Raw genomic sequence first — 25,217 nt, 5'->3', positions numbered from 1 at the left:
GATGAGTGATATTCGAGTTGATTTCACCTTTAACCTCATCATGATTGGTGGTTCTCCGCTGGGGAATCCCGTGAACCTTTGTGGCGCAAGGAGATGGGGGATGGGCCAGGCATCTGCCTGGGGGATGGCCAGACGGAGGCCCTTGTAGTACCGGTGGAAAGTGGATGCAGCGACGCGCTGCTCTGGCACGTGCCCCCATACCTGACCTACCTGACCTACCTGACCCACCTGACCTACCTGACCTTTGGTGAAGCGTCAGCAGGGAGTGCTGCATCTCGAAGCATGCCGTCGTTTCAACAAGGACGGACAGAGCCACCTGTGTCGTCTGCATTCAGTTTTTCCGACAAACTCGGCCATTGTATGCTGGTGACGAAACGCCCTATGAACCCGGAGATGCGAAGTTGGGATAAATAATGGGGTTTGGACATTTTAGCAGAGAAGTTAAAAAAAATTCATTGATTTACTTGATCTCATGGCGTCGAGATTGTGGTCCAGATAAACTTTTATTTATCACCAGTCTGATTCTCCAATCCAGGTCCAGTCTGCTTATCACGATATATAAAATCAAAACGACTGGTACTTACTCGTGCGGTGTATAAGGTTCAGGATTACCAGTGTATCTGGACTACATTTTTTTTCTTCGGCGCGATTATTATATCTTCCACGATAATGAAATTCCGTCCGTACTGTACGTTTTGTAGAAGCGTGCTCGGGCACGGTTGAACCGCCCATCAAATGAAAGAAACGATCTCGAAAAACAACAACAATTACAACTACAACGCATCTCATTTCCGGGGAGCAGCTGAGGCACGTGACGTGTGGTGAGGGGGTTCCGGTTTGTTCCGTCGTCGCCGTCGCGTCGGACAAGCCTTGTTTATGGCTTCAATTGGAGGACGTAAAGCGCTACGTCGCCGTGTCCGAGTACGGTTCTCGCTCGACGAGCCGTTCAAAGCCAAGTGGCCCAAACTCTCGAATTCCATCACAGAGGCTGTGACCGATCTGTTGACCACGGGCCTGACTGAGGCCTTGCTGCATCGGAAACGGGCCGACCCCCGACAATGGCTAAATCGAGCGCGGTCACGGAAGAAGGACGACGCCGGCACGACGACCGAGGCCCAGGACGAGGACGAGGACGAGGACGAGGACGGGGAGCCAAGCGGCTGGAGCTCGCGCACCGCTCGCAGTGAACTGGCCGTCGGGACCAACGAGGTGCTCCGTGCGCTGGAGCGGGACTCGCTGGGGCTCGTGTTGATGTGTGCGAGCGCTCGCTTCCCCATCATGAGCCGGCACGTCCTCCTGCTCTGCGTGTCCAGGTCCGTTCCCGCGGCCCGTTTGCGAGGCCTGGGCGCACGGACCGCCGCGGTGCTCTCCTTGCGCTCCGTACTCGCCCTGGGGTTTCGCAGGGACTGCGTGATGTTTGCCGACACGATGCAGGCGATCACGACGCTGCTGCCGTCGCTCTGCGTGCCCTGGTTGCTCGACCCTCGAGCCGAAGGGGCTGCGAGCTTGGAGGGGTCTCACGAGGGGCTTCGACCCGAGGGGTCGGGATTGCAGCCAACGCGAGTCCTGCGCAGCATTCCCAACCCGAGCAAGGCGAATAAAAAGAAAATGAAGAAAGCCAATAAGGTTAAGAATAAGAAAATGTAGCGGTAGTGTCGAATAAATAATAATTATTTGTATTCTTGATATGATGACGTTCTGTGTTCAATTCTGAAGACCCCGCTCCACCCCACCCCCGATAGACACCACAATCACCCATCCATACCCAGGCAACCTTCCAGTCATGCCAATTGCCAATGTGTACGTACCCCTTTATTTATTTATTTTTTCCGTTGAAAGTGGCAGCATGGTGGTGCAGCTTCCTTCCTTTCGAGGTGCCTCGTCCGAGTTCAAATCCCAACCTGATTGTCGACCGTCAGATTGCTGCTTCAAGTGCATGAAGTTCAACTGCGAAAGGTGTTGTCCATCGGATGGATGTTAAGCCGGTTGTCTGGTGTTCGAGCATTAGTCGGTGAGTTATCGCCGACGCCGTGCCCAAATTGCAAATACCTGCTCTGACTCACCCACCTGCACTTGGCAAGCATGGCGAGTGTGCCAAACGCTCCCAACTTGAGTTGAGGGACGCCTTGTACAAGTTTTTGCAACATTGCGAGCATGTTATAATTGAGGATGATTTATTTTTATATGTGCAGTGTCAGGAGTTTTGTGATTTGGGGAGGGGGGGGGGTCCCATAATCTGAAGCTGGTTGTTATGCCATATTGTTTTTCTATGGTGCCAATCCTTTCTCCACGATGCACGAGCATGGGGCAATTGCGTACATTTAATGGGAAATTGAAAGGAATAAACCAAACTAGCGATACCCGTGCACATGCGCGGGATAGCAGTACAACATGGCTGGTAGCAGACGACAGACCTACACGGGGAATGAGAAAAATACGCATTGTGCAAAATGCAAGTGGTACTATGGAACGCCAAGACTTCCCAAACATTGTCGGCATGTCCGCTAAGTGCCACAGCAATTTCTTAGGGATCGTGTGACGGCGAGCCGAGTTTTTAGTGTGCAAGCTTGGTATTATAATAGAGATAATTTCCACTCTCAAAATGGAAGAATTCCTTGTGGAGTGAACGCGGAACAGCCTTTATGCCAGCGGTACGTGATCCAGAAGACCACCGCTCTGAACCGGCTTGGGACACCTTTGGGAGGTGTTCCTGGTTGCAAAGTCTGCCCACAGTCTCTTTATTCAATGGAAGTCACCCTTCGGAGTCGAAGAGTGGATGCAACAACCCCCAGGGAGACATGGATTGTCTTGTGTGGTCAATGACAACATTCCTGTTGGGTTAATTTGGTGGTCACGTTAATTAAAACACAAAGTATATCTGTCTAATCATTATTTGAGTGGTGTTGTTGCCATTTTCCACTCATTTTAGAGAGTCCTTTTATTTTTGTATAACAAGTTAGTTTTTGATCCACTGACGTGTTTTTCTATGTACAGACGATAGATCGATGTGCTTGCTGGATCTCTTTAACCAGAATGGTAATAATTCTCCCCACGGGGTTGGCTGAAATATAATATGTCAAATTTAATAAACAGGAATAAATTCTCATTTGGGGGGGGGGGGGGAAACCTGGAAAAAAAAATCCTGATTCGTAATTTGTTCCAGGGTGCCAGCAATGACTTGCGTAGTCTTTGCAAACGACACCGTGCGATCTTTAACGTTCTCCAACTCATGCCGGCAGATGGGACACCCGTTTCACAACCATCCGACGTTCAGCACTCGCATTGATGAATCGCCCTGCCCTTCGAACGCCGGGATGATGGTCTTATAGCTGGGTTGGGATTCAAACCCAGGGTAGACTGCTTCGAAGCTGATTGTGCATACCTCTAAGCCATCCTGCCATCCCACAAAGGGAGTGAACAAGATGCATTCACCTGCAAACTCAACGGCAGAAGTTGAAGGAAAAACTGGAATCCTGGAAAGAGGGTCAACGAGGGTAGAAACAAATGTGTGTATGGATGGAGGATGATCTGAAATGGTGGTAAACAGCTGTCTTGAAGCCTTGGAGAGAAGGATGAGATTGAAGAGACTGAGTAAGTTGATTCTACAGGTGAGGGGGGAAGAGGAACGAATGAGTGGAGGTGAGCAGTGATTCTGGATTTTGGGAGTTTCACCACAAGTTACTGGCAGACCACGTGTTCCCTGCACAAACCTGTTTATACACTCGTGGGACATCCTTGCACACTGCAAGCAACCACTTGGGTGCATCCTATGTGCCGACAATAATTACAAGTGGATATGTTTGTGAAAGAGCTTTATGTATCTGTGATTAAGTGGTTTGTGCTTTCATTCTGCAAGCAACAATAGACTTGATGACATCAAGAATTACTGAGTCGAATGAGCTCTCTATTTTAAAGTTTATTGCTGGAGTAATTTTTAATGCAAATACGGCAAAAGTTCTAGAATAAGAGGCAAACGAGGCACGCATTGTTGTTGCCTAGCAACCAGATAGAGCGCAAGCTCCATTGTTTTGAGTGAAGAAAAGGTCGTGTTCTTCACTGCGCAACCTTCCACGACCGCTGCTGAAAGCGAAATGAAAAGCTTGGCGAGCGTAGCTGAATATGTAAATTGTCGTCGTGGCAATATTCTGTGAAGCATTCCATTTCTTTGTCCATTGTCTTGGGTCACGTGACCTGCAATAAGCAGAGCGAGTCTGCACTGGCTGATTTTTCTTTTACAGAATTTTTCCGATTGTTGTGTGATTTTTTTTTTTCCTGGGATATTGACCTTGATTTGCAGCAGTTTGTGAAATTTCAGCTTTCTTGCCCACCTCTATGGGGCTAAACATTTTTTCCCCCATTTTATTATTTATTATTTTGCAAGTACATCATGACATACATTGTGCCCCTGCAGGATTGCTAAAAAGTGAACCAATCACTACCAAGTCGCTCCCCTGGTATATCAGTGAATGAGTGAGTGGTTGGAATGAGTTTTATATTGTTTTAGCTTTCAAAATCGTCCCGGTTGCCTAGTTTGAATCAGATGGGTCACCTCAAAGTGGCCTCAATGGTCGACGATTTTGAAGACCCCCCCCCCCCTTCCTTGTCAGATCTGCATCCGAATGCTCTCTTCCTGGACAGATTGGGAGAGCCCAAAAGTAGCGTCAACTGATAGGTGTCACGTGACTTGATCAAATTAGGCCAAGCAAGTCATGTGATGCCATCTTCTATGTAGGTGGTGTAGAGACTGTGACCAATTATTCCTTTAATGAGTTCTCCAAACCCACAAAAAGAAGCAGCCACCACAACCACAATTCACCCCCAAGAGCAGGTGTATTTAATAAAGTCATGATAATGGTCATGGGGAGTGAATGCACAAAAAGCAATCAACCATCAACAAGCAAACCCCTTAACTCACTGAATACATGACCCTGATACCAACGAATGAAGGGAAACCTTGATTATTGAACTTAAGGCCTCAGTCATTCATGAGAAATCGACAACAGATAGAGGTGAACAACACAAATACACTGATTGTGCCCAGTATGACACAGTAGGAACCGATGCAAAGAAACAAGGAGCGGCGTGGATGGCAGCTTGAGCAGACTCCCAGTGGTTTCTCCTGAGATGGGTTCCAGGCATCTCAACTGCTATTCCCCCCTCCCCGCTGTGCGTGCCTTTATCGTTTCCAGCCCCCACCTCACGCCATGACTTCTTACACTCCTCCCCACTCACTCACCACTGGGTGCCAGTCGTCCTGGAGGGCAGAACAACACCACCTTGATATTTACCCCCGCCCCTCCACAGCTCAAAAGCAAACCATGGTGACTGTGATTCTTAGTCTTCTGCAGTCTGGACATGCACTTAATGGCCAAGGACACAAAAAGAGCACAAAGGACAGATTCCAAAGGGAAAAACATCAATAAATGGGGTGGAATGGGTTGATCATTTTAGAAACCGACATGGGGATGGGTAAGAATTGTCGAACTATTACATAAGCGATACATATATAATCGCTATGGATTTCAGAATCAGATCCGACTAATGCATACAAACAGTTATTCAGACATATCAGACAGTTATTTCCTGAAATGCATGTCCAGGATGGACCCATCCCCATGTCTGCTGGGATTCTAACTTTGATGCGTTGGAGAAGGGTAAATAATAGATTCCCTTTCTTATGGGATGGCCTTTTTCTCTTTACGACAAACACGTTCATGCACGTGAGATAGCCACCAGCCCAAAAGAGGCTCGTCTACCCCCTTTCCATCAGGACACATTGACTTGGAGGTGGACGATTTATTTACACTTTTGATTAACAGGACATTTGATTAAGTACACCGCGGGCTTTTCCTGAGCAGTTATTCTGACGGTCAAATATGGCTGTGAATCATTTACCTCACCCACCTGTCTTTCATTGACGATCGACACCCATCTCTTTCACCGACGTTGGCGTCCACCTTTTTCCATCAACGTTTGGCCGCTCTATGGATGCTGGCTGGCTCTTGTTTGTGTCGGGCTGAACGAGGAAGGAATGATCGTGAGGTTGACGGTTGGTCACGTGCAACGATGGGCCAATTGGCAAGGTGGATTTCTGCTTGAGGCTCCGCTCAGACTGGCTGCCTATAAAAAGGAAGGATGACCGTTTTTCTGACAGTTTTGTGACAGCTGGGTGACGGTTATTTTCAGCTCCAGTCAGTTCCGGTCAAGACAGTTGGTGAGCTAGCGACAAACAGACAGTCGGTTGGTGAGCTGGCGACAGACAGTTTTTGTGACAGCTGGTTACAGCTCCTCACAGTGCCTTACAGCTCCTCACAGCCTCAGTGCCTCACAGCTCCTTATAGCTGTACGTTGGTTGTGGCTCCTGGTAGCTCCTGACAGTGGGTGAAGTTTGGACCATTCTTGCTGGTTCTGCAATAGACCTGATTCTTGGCGTCCCTGGTTCCTGGGGGTGATGACGTGATGTCGATTGGTGTTCAAGCCTGTTTGCGGGTTACACGGCAAAGCAGGGTGCTGGCAACGGACCAGGGCATGCTCACACATTTGGGGACGTTTTATTTGACGCACGACGACTTCTTCCTTGGTAAGCCAAGACTGGATTTCTCTCCCCCACCACCCCCCACCCCCTCGAATGATCTGCTGGGTACCCTTGTCTCGTGTTTAATCGTTAAGTAAGGCATAGTGATAAGCATCTGGTCTTTGTCTGTTTTTCTCTCAATGTCTGTTTAATACTTCATTTGCTTGAGATTCGTTTGATTGATTTGAATTCACCTATTTTAACCACAAATAATTTTTTTTTTTTTTGTATACATTGTCGAGGCTCGTATGAGAGCTAACACACAACTCACAGCAAGGGGGCATGAAACAAGAGGTGCGGGAGTGGAAGGGACAAAACAGTGGGGAACAGACACATTAGGTGAACTGTGGAAGGGAGAGGGATGGGGATGGGACGGGGAACATGGCGAAGAGAAGGTAGACATTACAGGGACTTTCAGGAAGGAAAGCAGGGGAATTGAAGGAAGTGGGCTTGGGTGGATTATCGGGGGTAGAAAAGATCGAGGATTTGGATGGGGGAAGATAAGAGGTGGTGGTGAACAGCTGTTTTGAAAGCCTGGAGGGAAGAATGGGAAAGAATAGAGTGAGGAAGTTTATTCCAAAGGCGGGAAAAAATAGGAATGAAAGAGTGAAGATGAGCAGTGATTCGTGATTTTGGTAGTTTTACCAGAAGTGGGTTGTTGGCGGACCTTGAGTGCCCTGTGGAAATGTGGTGGGGACAAATCGCAGAGAGAGCAGGGGGGGCAAGGCTGGAGAGGAGTCGGTAGTAGACAGAAAGACCACCGACCAACCTGCGGTGATTGAGTGAGAGGCCCAAAGACTCAGCTTCATTGCGGGAGATGCCGATGATCTTAAATGCCCTGGTTTCGACAGCGTGAAGCCGAGAAAGGTGGGAGGCAGGAGCACCAGCCCAGAGGGGAGAGCAGTACTCCATCAGACTATGGACAAAAGCTTTGTAAATGGTCAGGAGCTCAAGAGGGCCGAGGAAGGACTTTGCACAACGGAGGATTCCCAGTCGGCGACTGGCTTTTGAGGAGAGGTTGGAAATGTGACTTTCCCAGGAAAGGTCATGGCAGATAGTGAAACCCAGAAGCTTGAAAGAAAAGACTTCTTCCAGAGGATTGTTGAGAAAGTGGATGGGGGGGTTTTCAAAACGGTCCTTTCGAAGAGACATAGTGAGAGTGTGAGATTTGTCTGGATTGAAAGACATGTTCCACGTGTTGGACCAGTTTGTGATTTTATCCAGATCTGCAGTGAGCGAAGAAGCTGCTGCTTGCCGGTCTGAGGGATGACAGATGGTACGGCAGAGGGTGGAGTCGTCGGCAAAGATAAATAGAGGATTTTCCAGAGAGTCGGAGAGATCATTGATGAAAACCAGAAAAAGAACAGGGCCCAGAACGCTACCTTGAGGAACTCCAGCCTGCACAGGAAGAGGGGATGAAAGAACTCCATTTAGGGCCACACGTTGACTGCGACAGGAGAGGAAGTCTGCGAGCCATGAGTGGAGATGGCCTTGAATACCATGGGAAGAGAGTTTGGTGAGTAGGGCAGGGTGCCAGACTGTGTCAAAAGCACGTGATATGTCCAGGGATACGGCTCGGATTTCCTGTCTGGCATTGAGGACCTCCATCCATTGATGGGAGAGCAGAAGCAGCATATCCAGGGTAGAATGACCTGGCCTGAAACCAAATTGATGATTGGAAATCAAGCCATTGGAGAAGAGGAAGGATTTCATGTCTGAAGCGATGATGGATTCCATCACCTTGCTGATGATTGGGAGAAGGCTGATTGGTCTGTAGTTATAGGGATCTGTTTTTACACCTTTTTTATGCAGGGCAGTGATGTTCGCAGATTTCCAAGCAGATGGCAGATGACCTTGGGCAAATGAGAGGGTGAATAGAACAGAGAGAGGGTGAGCAAGAGCAGAAGAGCAAGCTTTGAGGACACGTGGGCTGATGCCGTCTGGACCAGTTGCAGAATCTGACTCGAGGTTTGAAAGCAAGCTCTCCACCTTGTCAGGAGAAAAGGATACAGAGTCCAGGGACAGTTGGGTGCGACTGGGTAAAGTGGGTAGAGAAAGTGATGGGTTTAGGACACAAGATTTAGCTGCAAACACCGAGTTTAGACATTCAGCTTTATCACGTGTGGTATCAGCAGTGCGGCCATTTGAGGTAAGGGAGGGGATGGAGGGGGAACATACACCAGAAACATATTTGATTAAACGCCACCAGGATTTTGAGGAGGGAGAGAGGTTTGAGAGTTCAGACTTGACATGAGAAAGATGTTGTTTTCTGGTTCTCCTGAGGGTAGATACACACTTGTTCCGAGCTTTGTGGAAAGAACTGAAATTGCCCTCAGTTGGGTTTGCTTTCCATGAGGCAAAGGCAAGTTGCTTCAGGACAACTGCCTCGCCACAAGCTCAGTAAACCAAGGGCGGGAGGAAGGGTAGGACAACTGAACACGAGAGGGGATAAATCTGTGCATGAGGGAGAGCAAGTTTCTTTGAAAGAATTCCCAGGATGAGTTGATGTTTGAGAAAGTAGTGATAGGAGACCAGTCTGTAAGTTTGATGGCTGCTCGGAGACCCTGCCAGTCGGCTTGAGTGAAATGCCAGACTCGACGGCGGTGAGGTGGTTCTCTGATAACAGCCAGAGAGATGTCCATTATAAAATAAAAAGTTCTTCAGTTTATTTATCTTTTCCTGATGAATAAATTCCTTGTTGACTTTTCAAATTGTCCATGCTTGTCCTTTAATTCCATTGATCCACCATTGTCCGAACCTAGATAGACTGGGAGGTCATTCCCAAACAAATTAACCTGTCAAAGTCAGCACGCACCAGCGGTAAATGCTTGGCCATCCTACTTAAGATCTAATCAAGATAAGATTGGTGCTTTGCCAAGGTCACGTCCCCGTTCAGGAGGCCACGTGACCTCCAGTTAAACGGCAAAATTAGACGGAGTACACTGGAACTCGTGGTTAACTGATTGGCGTTCGTGGTTGTAAAGCAGCCCACCGTACCACAAAGTTAATCGTGAGCGGTAGCCCCAGGGCCGGCTCTTCCGAGGAGAAGCTGGAATTAACCCCCTCATAATACACTTGTGATACCCGTGGCTGTAACACACACACATATATATATATATATATATATATATATATATATATATATATATATATATATATATATATATATATATATATATATATATATATATATATATATATATATATATATATATATATATATATATATTTACGGAAATGGCCCTTCGTAGGCTACTAAATATAGGATTAGCCCAGATCCCCCATTAAATGCATGTTTAGCCAGGCTGTTCGGTAAAATGGACTTACATGTGTGTCGGGAGGTGTCACAGGCTGTTATTTGTTTGTGCAGTGGTGGTGGATCGAGAGCTTCCTCTTCTTCCTTCCTCTCTCCGGCCAATAGTCCCCGCCCAGCGCTGAGAGGGGGAGTGGCAACAAAATAGGAAGTGAAACTAAGGGGAGGAGCCAGTGGCTTGGAAGCGAGCGAACAAAGGAGAGACCGTGGTGATTCTGCTGGGAGAGAAACTGGACCTGGGCGCGCCAGGTCTGCCTTCTGTGGCTTGGAGAAGCGAGCCAGGGCCGAAGGAAAGGCAGGGAAAGGACTGCAGGAGGTCTGTCTGCTCTCGGATGGATGAGAGACGACTGGTGGGAGTCGTGATCTGCTGTTTCTGTGTGCGATCTGCTTCGTAAAGGAGGCCTAGTGAACGGGCCAGGCCTGGACTTGTATGCTGGACCTTGTGAGAAACCAGCTGGAGCCCACCGTTGATCTGACGGTCTTGTGTCGTCGACCTGACGCGGGGTCAGAGTGCGTGGAGGCCGCGTGCGGTGCGACAAAGGAGGGCGAGCGCCATTTTGCCACGCGGCGTGCTCGAGCTTGGGGGTTCGAATCCGTGGACATCCGCTTGTTACGAGCGACATTCGTGCTTTTGACACTTTCCTCTCGTCGATGAAACATCACCAAGTACTCTGTCTTGTCTGCATGTTGTCTATGTCGTGTCTGCATGTTGTTTAAGGTATATCTCAGTCGGGACCCCCTTGAAACCCGTAATCCATAGTTCCCAAGTTAAGAACGGGTTATAGATTAATTATAACATTGTCGTGAATGTTTTGCTTGTGTTGTGTTTCCCGATGTTCCCCAATAAATCTGGCTGATTCGTATGAAGTTGCCGCTATGGATTGATTTGTGTCGCGTCGAGGAACGATCCGTTTGATTGGTATATAAAACCAAAATGGTTACAGACTGGCAGAAAACGCTCAGCATCTGACAAAACCAGTCTGTAACCGGGGTCTATTTCCCCAACTGGTAGGGTCCAGGGGTACGTTGGTATCGCGATTGAAGACGCGTGACCCGAGGCCTGTGCCGAGCCAGCTGGCGTTATAAACCCCGGAGACAGCGGTGGTGAGGGTGGCGCCAAGAGTCGAGTGAGAATCCCGCCACCGCTGAATCCTTAACAATATATATATATATATATATATATATATATATATATATATATATATAATATAGTTATCGGGGCGAGAAGTTCACGAGGGGGGGGCGGGGGGGGGAGCTACCTCGGGTTCCCACCAGACTCTCCGGAATCGCAGGCCGTCGCACACGGATAACTCCGTGACGCGGCGGGTCGCTAATCGACCGTGGATGCCACTAACTCGATCATGTGACTTTGGGTCCTCCATCCAATGGAAACCGGTTACCTAAGATGGTCACGTGACACAATTACTGGGGGACACGCCATCGGTACGCCTTGTTCAAACCAGATTACATTACTGGATCAAATGCAGCCGAGCATAACTGCCAAGGACGTACTGGCTAGGAAACAGATTGTTGGGGATAACGTCCTGGCTCGGCAAGGATACGTACCATGCTGGGCCAATGAAGGAAAAGATGAAAATGAAGTGTGAATATTTCTGCACAAGCATTTATTTACAAATAGTGAGGAAAGGTATGTGGCACAGTAAGGCGGAGGTCACATTTGCCACGGCGGCCGTGGGGTCTACAAAATCTACGGCCACTAGCAATTATACGGCGGCCGCAGTATTTCCACGGTCACACAATGTAGCAGTCACATATGTTTTTATTTTTTGGGGAGCCACACGGCGTATTTAGGCCTAAGTCACATTTGTCAAGGCGGCCGTGGGGTCTCCAAAATCTACGGCCACTAGCAATTATACGGCGGCTGCAGTATTTCCACGGTCACACAATGTAGCAGTCACATGTGTTTTTATTTTTCGGTGAGCCGCAATGCGTATTTATAAATTGTGGAGACCAAAAACGTGGGGTTGCCATATGGTCTTTGATTTGATGTCGCACGGTGACCTTAGGGCGTTCCTGCGGCGGCCATAGAATTTTCAAGGCAGACGCAAGGTGCCCGCAAGGCGACCGCAGGGGGGCCCTAAGGCGAACGTGCGGCCAGACGGATGGTAACGAATGGGTTAATTTTTTATTTTTGTTTTTACCAGTTGTTTTTTTTCGGCTTGTCGAATTGCTACGGTGAACGTAGAAATGAAAAAAGTTATAACTCCGCGTTATAATTCCACGGTGACCTTACGGCCTGTAAAATATAGCCATACGGCGTAGGGCCACCCTGAGGCCACCTCAGAAACTCTGCGGCCGCCGCACGTTTCTGTCAATTCAGAGGGCGTGCGGCCGCCGTATCCTCGCCGTAGAGCAAATGTAACTTAGGCCTAGGTCTTAGAAATTGTGGAGACCGAAAACGTGGGGTTGCCGTACGGTCTTTGATTTGATGTCACACGGTGACCTTAAGGGGGCCCTGCGGCTGCAATAGAATTTTCAAGGCAGACGCAAGGTAGCCTCAAAGTGCCTGCAAGGCGACCGCAGGGGGGCCCTAAGGCGAAAGTGCAGCCAGACGTACGGTAACGAATGGGTTAATTTATTTATTTTTTCCCAGTTTTTTTTTTTTCGGCTGTCGAATTGCTACTGCGAACGTAGAAATGAAAAAAAGTTATAACTCCGCATTGTAATTCCACGGCGACCTTATGACCTGTAAAATATAGCCAAACGGCGTAGGGCCACCCTGAGGCCACCGCAGAAACTCTGCGGCCGCCGCACGTTTGTCAATTCAGAGGGTGTATGGCCACCGTATCCTCGCCGTAGAGCAAATGTGACTTAGGCCTAAATGAGGTTTATTATTATGTACAGCAAGAATGATAGCAAAGAATTTGTGGGGTGCAACAACAGGTAAGCAATTTACAAAAGCAGACACAGAGCAGACATATCCCGTTATATCTTCTACAATTTTAACTTATGCTACGACAGGTGCTACACACACACACACATGCGCACACACACACACACACACACACACACACACACACACACACACACACACACACACACACACACACACACACACACCTGATGAAGATTAGTTAGCCAGAAGGAAGGAGAGCCGATGAGAACTAACGGCCTCTCAATACTTGGCACAGTCAGCCGACCGCGCAACCCAGTACGCTTTGGGGGACGCTCCGCTTGAGCGATCCCACCTTAAGAGTCGGCGCATTATCTCTTGCTTGATCACTTTGCCGGAGCTCGTGGAAACGTGTGCTCCGCACTGGTCCAGCAAAACGTCTGTCACACACCAACCTCGAGTGCAGATGCAGCGACAGGCAGACAACGAAGTGCAGTGAAGAGAGGGCAGAGCAGAGAGGCGGAGAAGTGGGCACGGCAAACAAGCGGAGACAGTGCGAAGTAGCAGGCGAGGAAGTGCAGGGAGAGAGAGGAGAGAGGGCAGACAGCTTCGCGATCCACCTTTTATAAGCCCCGGGTGAAGGATGGGGCGACGACCTGAAGTGACGCGCCGTCATCCGATTTGTGCCCTTCCATTGGATCCCAGCCCCGCCCTGCCAGGCTCCTGGGGCCGGAAGCGGCCTCATTCGCACATCCGGCGCGACACGGCCTGGAGCCCTGCACCAAACTCCCGGGCCGTGTTCTGGCGACTGGACGAGGGTCGTGTCAGTCTCGCATGCCCATTCGGGGCACACTCGGTGAGCTGCGGTTGGTGCTGTTGAAGTGCTTAGCTCGTCCCTGCACCACAAAGTCCAAGTGGCCTGGGCCGCACAGCATGCTTGTTTGGTGGCAAATTGCATCGATGTCGAGGCGTGGGGTGATTTTTCCTGTGTGTGGGAGATGTTGGTGGTCGAGGAGGTGAGCGAAGGTTGAACAAGGTGAGACGCCATTGTAAATCGGCGCGCAGATTCAAATGAAAGGACGTGCCATGCGCGTCCTTCAAAGTGTTGGTGGTGAGTCTCTCATAGGGAGGCTGCTGCATGTGGTGCCTGCTTCAATTTGTATCATGGATAAAAGGAAAGGGTTGGATGGAAATCAGAACTGAAAGGAAGATAGAGATATAATTAGTAGACCTAGCTATTAGACACACGAAACACACTTCGTCCAATTAACCCATTATACATGAGGGGAAGGTCTGACTGCACGAAGACTAACGAAATAACTGCCTGGGGATCACTGTATGTTGCGTGCCATTGCTTTTAAGGCATGCGCTTTTGCAGAACCACAACTATATATATATATATATATATATATATATATATATATATATATATATATATATATATATATATATATATATATATATATATATATATATATATATACATATATACATACATATATTGTTACAGCTGTGGAAATTCGCAAACCACCATCCAGGTCCTGTAGGTGAGATATATCTTAAGTACATGTGTAGTTAGCTCAAACCCGTTATATAGAGGGAATAAATGTGATTCATTCGGGCTGCGACGCTTTGAGTCAGTCGTTTTTCTTTCTCTATCTTTTATTTCAAATAAAACCCAACGAGGACGCTCGGTGGGCTTTTCGCGCCATTCTTCTCCGCGCTTGGTGTGAGGGGAGAGAAGCGAGGGGAGGGCAGCTGGCGCTCGATTGGTGGATGCGCGGTGTGACGCGGCCAGGGAGGAGGAACGCCCCTCTTCGAGACCTTTCTCGAAGCACCTCAAAGGGGGGTGGAGCAAAGAACGGGGCGGAGCAACAGGGCGGAGCTCTGGGATATAAAAGTCGGAGACGGGGGAAGCAGTTTGGTCGATGGTCTTGCTTGGTCGATGGTCTTGCTTGGTCGATGGTCTTGCTTCGTGGATGCTCTTGCTTCGTGGATGCTCTTGCTTCGTGGATGCTCTTGCTTCGTGGATGCTCTTGCTTCGTGGTTGCTCTCGTCTTCCGGCTCGCTCGTCCTGGTGGCCGCTGGCCGGGTCTTTTGTGGGGCAGTTGTAAGACCCCGCTGGCGGGAAGGAGCGTCCACCATTCCCCTCTCCCGACTTTGGCCATCCACGTTTCCCCCCCCCCCTCTATCCGCGCTGGGATAGCGCCGAACACTCGGTCCGTGGCGTCGAGTGGCCAACACGTGCAGGCGCGAGGCACGCAGGAGAGGCCTCGCCGACCACGCTCGGGCATGGAGTCGCGGCCAGGCGGGACCACGTCGACGGACGTCGGAGAGGGACTCCACACGCTCAGGGAAGTCGCGACTTCCATTTATTATGGGTTCTGTGTAAACGTGTGTGTGTGGCGCCAGTCTGGTGAAGTAAAACTGTTAAGTGTTGCCGTGTGTCGGTCTTAGTCGGTTGTAGCTCTGCGTCGTCGTTGCTTTATTGTTTTTCGTATTACATTTGCTTATTGTGCATAATTGTTTTAATTGCTATATGTGTGGTCTGTGTCTATGTGAATAAAGTGTTTGCATGTTGAATTGTTCCCCGTTTCGCTGCGTCCTTTCCTTTGTTTGAATCTCCATCTTGCTTCACGTAAAGGGTTCGTCGTGGGCTTAATACGCCCGATAATTAATCAGAACCGTCGAGGCCGACGATAACACCGCTTGGTTATCCCGATAGTACGGAACGGACCGCTTAAGCGGCCCGTGTCCAGAGTCGACCTGCGGCGAGGTGCGATCGCCCGGTCTACCATCCGCGTGGGTACTGAGGTTGGTCGAGTTTGGCGAACAAACCTATCCCATGCGGGTGGCCGATTGGCACGATCGTGGTGAGGCCGAAAGGCCCACCCGTGACTAGCTCCCGGCGTTAGTCCGAGAGGTCACGACAGAATTGTCCGTCCGGTGGGCGACGTTCCGCGATTCGAGTCACGTGGCCGATCGCACGCCGGCAGGCGCGAATTCGCAACAATATATATATATATATTTTTATATATATATATATTTTTATATATATATATATATATTTTTTTTTATATTTTTATATATATATATATATATATATATATATATATATATATATATATATATATATATATATATATATCTAGATACATACATATATGATCACAATTAATTATTTTATGCTTATGCTACAGATTTCATAAAAGGAAATAATCCACTTTATAAAACATCTATAAACCCACTTGGAGTCATTTCCACAACAATATATTAGATTAATGAACAGGACTAAATTGCTATTTTGGGCTTGTGTGAACAAATCCTGATTAAACCCATGACACAAACCCAGGGACATCTTCATTAACACAGCGACAGGCCACTGAGCTGCTGAGTCTTGGGGATAGCCTCAGGGATTTTCTCACACAAACACACTGGTGTGTGTGTGTGTGTGTGTTAAAGATCAATCTCCCATTTATAATTTAATACCACACTAGTATACTTTTTTCCCTCATTACCTCTGCCACCGGAGGTGAAGGAAGTTATAGTACACCAGCCAAACATGGAAAAGTCCTCGAGAAAACGATTTATAGTGCATTTTTTGTTAATAGCAGGCATCCATGCTGGATCAATCAGTCATAGGGTGGGGAAGAAAATGTATGTGGATGCCACCCTCGATTTTGACCTTAAAGGTCATGCTCAAGGTCAAATAGGTCAAATTTTGTGTTTTTTTTTTTACATTGTGCATGAATTGACATCAACTTTGCCTCCTCTGTCCATATAAACTACTTATATTTTCAAAAACATGCATTTATCCTGTTTAATTAACAAGTGAATTTTAAGTTTTACCCATATGTGTATGGCATTCTGAAACACAAAAATGTGATTTTCTTGAAATGTGTTTATTTTGCATGTTAAAGTAATTTGCACACCGAATCTTTTTGGTTTAAACTATCACACACATTCAGTATACTAATTTGTCACTGTAAAATCCTAAACAAACTTTTTTGCAATGGCCACTCGCTTTATCTTTAATAATTAAATACTGTATAGCCCCCTCTTGTGGCAGTCAGATTTGTTCTAGTACACCAGCCAACATCTGATTTCATGGTGAATTGCTTGTTTATAACAGCCATCCATGCCAGATCAATTATAGTCATCGTGTGGGGAAGAATTTAATGTTGGTGGATGCAACCACTGATTTTTACCTGAAAGGTCATTTTATCCTGGACTTTTCCCCGTTGAAAGCTCATTTAATGTTTATATTTGCAAAAAGATAGTTATACTATTGCTGAAGTACACAGTCTCTGCAACATTGTGTATTATATGCCTTAATGTACGGCCCTACATGTATGATGCGAAACAGAAAACTTTTTTGATCTGAAAAAGGGCTATACGGTTTTGCCATTTATCCATCATTACAATGTGTTTAAAATATTAATTAAATTAATGTGATGTTGCTGAGTGTGACCAGCTGGGTGACACAACGGAAAGGGAACATACAGTATTGGGTGTGTCGCATAAGCCTACATGCACATGCATGTGTATCGGCATGAGGCTCTTGGTATGAATCTCCTGGCCAGTTGGATTACAGCAGTCAATCGCATCACATCCGCAGGCAAAAGTGCACCTGAAGTTCTCTCTGAAGCAAGTACATCGAGATGTTCTGCATTTTGATTTGCATCCACAGGATAGCAGCTCCAGGCAGGCTTTTGGGATTGGGGGTAGCCTTGTCCACACGGCTTTAAGGCAACTGGACTCCTTCCTCCAAGCTGAGGTGTCTGGAGGCGATGAGACATCTACGTGTTCCTGATCTGCTTGCAACCAAATCTTTGCCTGATAATTGGCGCGTGTAGCGTGAAGTTCCAGTGCATCCCTTGTCGGTGGTGACATCTCTAGTCCCTTCTTAGCCTTTCTAAAGAGTTGGAGCCTGGCATGGTTGACGGTTCGTTGGTCAGGTGTCCCATACAGGTGACACACAAACTGTTCAATAGGTGCAAGGTCTCCATCACGACCGATCCCCTTGACAAGAAGTGGTTGGCTTTCAAATGCTTTCCAGCATGACTTCTTTGCATGGTCACTGAAATAAGATATGTCACAACCTGTTAGCGCATGGAAGCTGAGTAGGTTTTCCCTCACAGGTTATGTAAGTCTCAGATACGGCATGTAGTGGGTAACATTTCCGATTCTTTGCTGTTCCAGACACCATCCACACTTCGGATATTCTTGTTGATACAAAGTGTATCAGAAGTAGCATGACATCTGTGTCTCTGCAGATTACGAGCACTCTTTGGTATCCTTCATTAACTGCCTCACACGAATGGAGTATCAGCCTGGTATCAGCCTCTTCATGGTTTCCATGAACCCTGGGGTCATCTTTCCTTGTTGACCTTGCATCAGTAACATCTATAAATCCGCCTCCGGTTACCAGCTCAAATCGCCCGGACAGATCTTTACCTTTCTTTATTATTTCCTCAGCTAAGAAATTGGCAAGATCAGCTTTGTTCTCAACCAAGGCAATGAACTGGACCCAAACCTGTGGGAGTGCGACATTGGGCCCATCGATGAGCTTGCGGATTGGTATCTTTTTTTTCCCAGTCGCTTTGAGCAAGTCACTGCCTTGATGGAGCTTTCCCCGATGTAGCGATCAAATACTACATCAACTCTTGTTGTGTGCTGTCCAAAGTGACGTGTTACAGTTTTTACAAACACATCAGCATATTCACCAAATGTCTGACACCCAACACGCTTTCCTAGAGCTTGGATGAGGGCGTGACCATCTATAATCACACATGTCTTCTTGTCAGCTTCTGGAACTTCAGGAGGTACTTGTAGTCCTGCCATCAATATGTTAATCAGCTCCGACTTTGAAGCAGAGTTCATCTTCCCTCCAACCTTGGCCAGAGACAGTGGGATTGGAGAGAGTTCATGCTTGAGAATGGTCGCCATTTCCAGTGGTCGCCCGGCGGTGACAGTATTGAGCAATCGCTGCAGTAGCTTTCTGTCAGCTTTGATTGTTTTCTGTACATTCTGTTTAGTAGATACATTTGCCTTGTACAAATCAGCGAAGGTTTTTGAGTGGTGCTTCCTGAGTGTGTCATGAAACCCGACAGTTCCCTCAATCAGCCATAAGAACGTTTCTTTGTACATAGTACTGCATCAACGGTACGGGGCAATACATGTGTAATTTGACCCAAATGTGGTATGATGGTCCGTTTTACGGCATTCCGTCATTCCAAACGCAATTTTAGTATGTCCTCTGAATAGTTGTTTACCGATTAACAATATGGTTTAACTGAAATCTAAATGTGGAATTGCCAGGCTCAAACTTAGACCAAATAAAGACTCCCCGTACACAGTGTATACCAGCCGTCAAATAAGACATGTACATGCCCCGGTCCCGTTTCCTTAATTGGCCCAGATAATTGTTGTATGTATCTCTCTAACCAACACATGTCTATTCTGTATCAAAGTTACTCACTTTTGATGTGCAGTTTGCATCAATTATGTACACCGCCTGATAAAGCATGGTCACAACATCAAACCGCCATGTTGGAATTTCTTTGAACAAATCTGCCACAAGAGGGGGCAAAAAGTGTTTACAAACAAATAAAACAAGTGGCCATTGCAAACAAAATAATTGTTTGGCATTTTACAGTGACAAAGTAGTTTTATTGAACGTGTATGATAGTATAAACCAAAAGATTCGGTGTGCAAATTACTTTAACATGCAGAATAAGCACATCGAGAAAATCACATTTTGCCGTTTCACGATGCCATACACATATGGGTAAGAAATAAAATTGGCTTGTTAATTAAACACCCTAAATACATGTTTTTGCTATTAAAAATAGTTTATATGGATAGAGCGAACAAAATTGATGTCAATTAATGCACAATGTAAAAAACACAAAATTTGATCTTTTGACCTTGAAAATGACCTTTATGGTTAAAATCGACGGTGGCATCCACCCACATTTTCTTCCCCACCCTATGGCTGATTGATCTAGCATGGATGCCTGCTATTAACAAAAAATGCACCCCAAAGTTTAAAAAAAAATACATGTTAGCTGTGTACTATTATGTTTTCACCCCTTTCTGTCTGTCTGTTTGTTGGGTGGTCGCCAGACTACCCTGAGTCTCAGGTTTTCCATCTGTCTGTATGTCTCTGTCTGTCTGTTTCTATGTAATGGACAGCTCTGGAGGCCAGGGGAGTCAACCGAATTTTATGAAACTTGACTAGTAGGTTCATACCAGGATCGAGTTGTACGCTTTTGAGCACCATTGCTACGGACGCCACCGCTGCCTAGCAACGGGACTTTGAAATTTTTGAAAAAATCCGAAAAACATTTATGTTTTTTTTTCGAAAATCAACAATCGGTTTCCGTGCTTTTATGTGCACTATAATCAACCTTTGTCAAAAAATTTCAGCTCAATCCGTCAAAAACTGTATGACTAGTATGCAATTATATAGCGACCACCCATGTCGCCTACCAGCTAGTTTGTCTGTCTGTTTGTTTCTGCACAGAATATCTCAAAAAGTTGTAGACGGGTCTGGATGAAATTTTGTGGACAGGTTGGTAGTGTGACAAGGATGAACTGATTCGATTTTGGTGAAGATCCCAATCCGGATCCGACGACTCGAATTTTTTAAGTGATTCTTCACCATTGAGAGATCAGGCTAAACTAATATATAGCACGATATCTCAAAAAGTTATGCACAGATTCGGATGAAATTTTGTGGACAGGTTGGGTGTGCGGCAAGGACGAAGTGATTCGATTTTGGTGAAGATCCAAATCTGGATATGGATACGAGAATTGTTTAATTTTTTTAAGTGATTCTTCACCAATGAGAGGAGGAGAGAGGAGATTGGGACCATACTCTGTACAGAGAGTTGGTGCTGTTTAAGCAGTCTCCTTAGCTATTGGACACAATCCTGGACGGGTCGCCACTCCGACACAGGATACCAGAATGCTGGCACTCATTTTGCCGACCTCGGAAGGATGACAGGCCGAGTTAGCCCCACCTGGTGTTAATTCAACAGCTGAGCAGGATTTGAACTCGGCCCAAGGATCCAAAGCCCATCACCCTAACCATTAAGCCAACACCAGGCATACCATTAAAATATAGGGACAAATGTGATATCGTACTGTATAGCATGGTATTTCAAAAATGTATTGGGCCCGATATGTCCTCATGGATCAGGCATTATGTGGCGGAGGTATGCGCTCTACCGAGTGCCATTTTAGTTTATTACAGTGTTCACTGTTTACTTTTCTTCCATTCAAAACGACAGTTGTTTGCTGTGAAAGCATCCCATCACCACACATGAAACATCAACCTTGGGCACAAGTTGTACTTTAACTAGCTTATCTGTCGAGTTCATTCCAGTTCAAATCTCTGGTTGCAGTATTTATTACAGGTCGCGCAACTTTTCTGTGGTCGAGATCTATCAGTCTGCTAAGCATTGCCTTTTGAAGTGTTTTTGTAATCTTGCTGTGCTGGGTCGAGAAGGTATGTTATAACTATTTAATTACTTCCACCAATGTATATTCATACTAATTTAAGTCTGATTAAAACTTGCTTTCATTGCATTTAAACTTAGCTTGCGTAAAGAATATATGCAGAGGCTTTTAAAGCATTACCTTGGTTTTAATTTAAGTTGGAGGTATATCCAAAGTTTGCAAACAGAGAAATTGGTTATATAGACAGTCATGTGCATGCATGAATGTAATTAAATTAATCCCCACTCCTCAACTCACCACCCACCAGTGAATTAAATTTGATAAAATTATGTTTCATTAATATGTTGTCGATGTCGCGCAGGCTTTTTGTAGTCAAGAAATATAGACAAGATGGACATGGAAGCAAACTCTCAGGAAAGAAAAACTGGAAATTTGGAGGGAGGAGAGCTTGGGATAGGGTGGTTAACGGGGGTGGAAAATATCATGATTTTGCTTGAGGGATGATCTAAGATGGCGAGGAATAGCTGTATTGAAGACTTTCAGAAAAGGATGGAGTTGAAGAGAATGTGGAAGTTGGTTCCATAAGTGGGGGGGGGGGGGAAGAGGAACGAACTAGAAGGGTACTTGGTGGAGCGCATACCTCCGCCACGCAATGCCTGATCCACAAGAACATATCGGGTGTTCGGGCCCAGTGCATTTTTGAGATGTCATGCTCTTTATTGTTTTTGGCCCTATCTATCAATGGTGAAGAATCACTTTTAAAAATTCCAGTATCCGGATCCGGGTCTTCACCAAAATCTAATCAGTTCGTCCTTGTCACAAACCCAACCTGTCCACAAAATTTCATCCAGACCCGTCCACAACTTTTTGAGATATCCTGTACACAAAGAAACAGACAGAAGGGGATGAAAACAGAACCTCCTTCACCTTCGGTGGCGGAGGTAATGTGTGGAGGTGAGCAGTGATCCGGGAGTTTCACTCGAAGGGGGTTGATGTTGAACCGTGTGTGCCCTGCAGAAACCTCGGGAGGGGAGGGTGGGTGGGAAACAAAGCACTGAAAGAGCAGAGGACGCAAGATCAGAAAGGATGCGGTAGAAGACAATGGACCAAATGGTTTGATTGGCCAAATGGCCTGTGTATGTGTTTGGGTGCTGTCATGCTTAATGTGTACTGTAGTGGTGGAGTTTACCACTAGGACCTGTCGAGTGTTCTTATTATGTATCGTACACCATTAATCATGCCACCAGGTGCCAATCTGCAATTGTAATGAAACATTGTACTGTGTTTATCCGATTATTTCACATCTAAGAGGCACCTGTTTATTTGTGTGTAGGACATGAGTGTACAAACAGTGCTGGGTGCTATCGCACCCGACCAGCTGGGCATTACGCTTCCACATGAACACATTTATATGGATGCTTCTGCACTTCGCTGTCCGGCTTCCATCGGCGAGGACCGAGGAGAAGCACCATTTGACTTCTGTAACCTTCACTGGATCCAGCAACATCCGTTTGGCCACCGAAGTAACCTACAGCTGTACAAAGAAGTGGACACCATCAAAGAGGTTCCCTACCATGTCACCGAGTTCCATGTTCTTTATATTGGGTGTTTCAAAAAGTCTGGAATCATGGGAAATATTTTTATTTTTTGAGACGATGCCTTTGAGATGGATATATACAGGGTGGCCTGAAAGTCACTTTACCCTTCCCAGTGAAGCATTGTTCTTGAACTCTTTTAATATACAGGTTTTATTGTACAGTACTTACAATAATTAATTTGCCATTGTATCTGTATGTGCTCCATCATTCTTCTGAGTCAGTGTTTCCGCATACCATAGTGGATGAGGGGCGAGGGCAGAGGGGAAGGGACGGAAGGAAGTGCGAGAAATTTATCAGGGGTAAAGTAACTTTCGGGCTCCCCTGTTTTTATATATATATATATATATATATATATATATATACATATACATATATATATATACATATACATACATATACATATATATATATACATATACATATATATATATATATATATATATATATATATATATATATATATATATATATATATATATATATATATATATATACATATATACATATATATATATATATATACATATATATACATATACATATATATACATATATATACATATATATACATATATATATATATATATATATATATATATATATATATATATATATATATATATATATATATATATTGTTGCGGATTCGCGCCCGCCGGCGTGCTGACGGCCACGTAACTCGAATCGCGGCACGTCGCCCACCGGACGGACAATCCAGTCGTGACCCTCTCGGACTAACGCCGGGAACCAGTCACGGGTGGACCTTTCGGTCTCACCGCGATCGAGCCAATCAGCCCCCGCGTGGGATAGGGTTGCTCGCCAAATTCGACCTACCTAAGTACCCACGCGGAGGGTAGACCGGGCGATCGCACCTCGCCGCAGGTCGACTTCGGACACGGGCCACTTAAGCGACCCGTTCCGTACTATCGGGATAACCGAGCGGTGTTATTCGTCGACCTCGACGGTTCGATTAATTATCGGGCGTATTCAGCCCACTACCAACCCTTTACGTGAAGCAAGATGAGGATTCAATGAAGGAAATGACGAAGCGAAGCGGGAAACAGTTCAACACAAAGCACATTTATTCGCGCTGAACGGAAAGCACACATATTCAATTCCACCAAAAGCACATAGAAAAGAAAAACACAATGCAATTTACACAAAAAGCAAATGCGACAATGCAGATCTACTACCGATTACGCGAGCACACGGCAACACTTATACAATTTTACTTCACAGACGGCGCCGACAACACATACCCAAAACCAAGGAAAAGAATACCCTCAAAGATGAGGCGGGCCTGAGGCCGAGACCGGGTCGGGCCTACCCGTCTGGTGATGAGACGCGGAGCGGCGATGGTGCCTCAACTCCCGCGGGCCTCGCGGACAGTGTCTGGTAGGGGGTGGGAAAAGGGCCCCCTTGGTCGCACTATCTCAGCGCGGGGGGAAACAGGAGGGGGTTGCTGATGCTCGGGGTATAGAGGATTTCCACTCTGCTCGAGTCCCGCGACGAGCGTCTCCACCTCGGCCAGGTCACGCTGTCGGCCTCCCTGGGGTGCAGCTCCCTGCACGACGCGAGCACCCCCTCGTCTGCCCTCGCCGCCTCTCCACAGCTCCGTCCCCTCCGCTCCGACTCCAACGCACACGACGACGACCAGCTCCTTCTTGCCAACTCCACCGCCCGCGAAGTCTTAACTCTCTGTTTTCGACTTGACTGACGAACGCGGTCGCTTATATAAGCCCCGTGGCTTCGCCTTCTCATCTTTGACCCTCTGCCTTCGACCTTTCACCTCGCTCCCCATTGGCCCGAGAAAAAGTGGGCGTGAATGCTTTTTGATCCATAAATTTGCATATATCGATCGCCCTCCAACGCTCTGGGGGCGGGGCCAAATCGCCCCTTGCTCACCGATTGGACGGAACAAAAGTGGGCGTGTGTCGTTTTTGATCCGTTTTTGAAGTGGAAAATCCGTGGTTTTGTACACGCTGTTCGGCGCGCGCCCTGCACGAGTCCAACACCGGTACCCACAAGCGGCGCAAGAACGGTGGCGATGCGACGGTTGCGAGGTGTGACGTGAAGGTCGTGGCGGTTGTGGTGAAGCGGCGTTGTGGTTGGTGGTTGATGTTGTGACTGGTGGTGGTAACAATGGCGGTTGGTCCAAAATAAAGATAGTAAAAGAAAAACGGCTATCCTGAAGAGTCGCAGCACGCATAAATGACATGTATTCCCACTAGACAACGGGTTTGGGCCTAACTACACATATACTTACCGAGATATCTCACCTAAGGGACCTAAATGGTGGTTTGCGAATTTGGTAACCACAACACTACCCCCTCCCCTTTTTACAGACTCGTCCCGAGTCGTCAAATTTTCGTGTGCCATCATGTGTAGTTTTCCCCTAGTACATTTTACCTAC

The 25,217-nt window shown here is 46.7% G+C and overlaps 3 protein-coding genes across 5 annotated transcripts in view; 2 read left to right on the top strand and 1 right to left on the bottom strand.

The window, feature by feature from the left end:
* Positions 1 to 792: 792 nt before the first annotated feature.
* RPP38 (ribonuclease P/MRP subunit p38) lies at positions 793 to 2,877 on the top strand. Its single transcript, XM_085892631.1, has one exon. The coding sequence runs from the start codon at positions 877 to 879 to the stop codon at positions 1,645 to 1,647; it is 771 nt and encodes a 256-aa protein (XP_085748757.1). The 5' UTR covers positions 793 to 876; the 3' UTR covers positions 1,648 to 2,877.
* A 13,924-nt stretch (positions 2,878 to 16,801) lies between these two features.
* On the bottom strand, positions 16,802 to 18,891 carry LOC147022061 (uncharacterized). The gene is given in 3 exon segments (XM_085890482.1): positions 16,802 to 17,893; positions 17,895 to 18,384; positions 18,468 to 18,891. Coding segments are annotated over 3 exon segments (1,620 nt in total). The 3' UTR covers positions 16,802 to 17,187.
* A 2,233-nt stretch (positions 18,892 to 21,124) lies between these two features.
* Positions 21,125 to 25,217, top strand: part of PTER (phosphotriesterase related) — a 33,989-nt gene continuing 29,896 nt past the window's right edge. The window contains exons 1-3 of one of the 3 annotated variants that reach the window (XM_085892630.1): positions 21,136 to 21,256; positions 22,225 to 22,320; positions 22,541 to 22,771. In XM_085892630.1, the coding sequence (XP_085748756.1) occupies positions 22,309 to 22,320; positions 22,541 to 22,771 (243 nt within the window). In that variant the 5' untranslated portion in view covers positions 21,136 to 21,256; positions 22,225 to 22,308. Of the gene's footprint in view, positions 21,257 to 22,224; positions 22,321 to 22,540; positions 22,772 to 25,217 lie in introns of all 3 variants that reach the window. The other 2 variants (XM_085892628.1, XM_085892629.1) reach the window with 2 other exon arrangements.

Source organism: Eptatretus burgeri, chromosome 8 (assembly GCF_056783735.1).
Source record: "Eptatretus burgeri isolate ZD-2024b chromosome 8, Ebu_testis_v1, whole genome shotgun sequence".
Taxonomy (NCBI): domain Eukaryota; kingdom Metazoa; phylum Chordata; class Myxini; order Myxiniformes; family Myxinidae; genus Eptatretus; species Eptatretus burgeri.
The sequence above is the reverse complement of the archived record's forward strand: the minus strand, read 5'-3'. Positions and strand labels throughout refer to the sequence as shown.

Excerpts from the sequence above, each read along its gene's own strand:
- RPP38 (XM_085892631.1), top strand. The coding sequence starts at position 877 with ATGGCTTCAATTGGAGGACGTAAAGCGCTACGTCGCCGTGTCCGAGTA.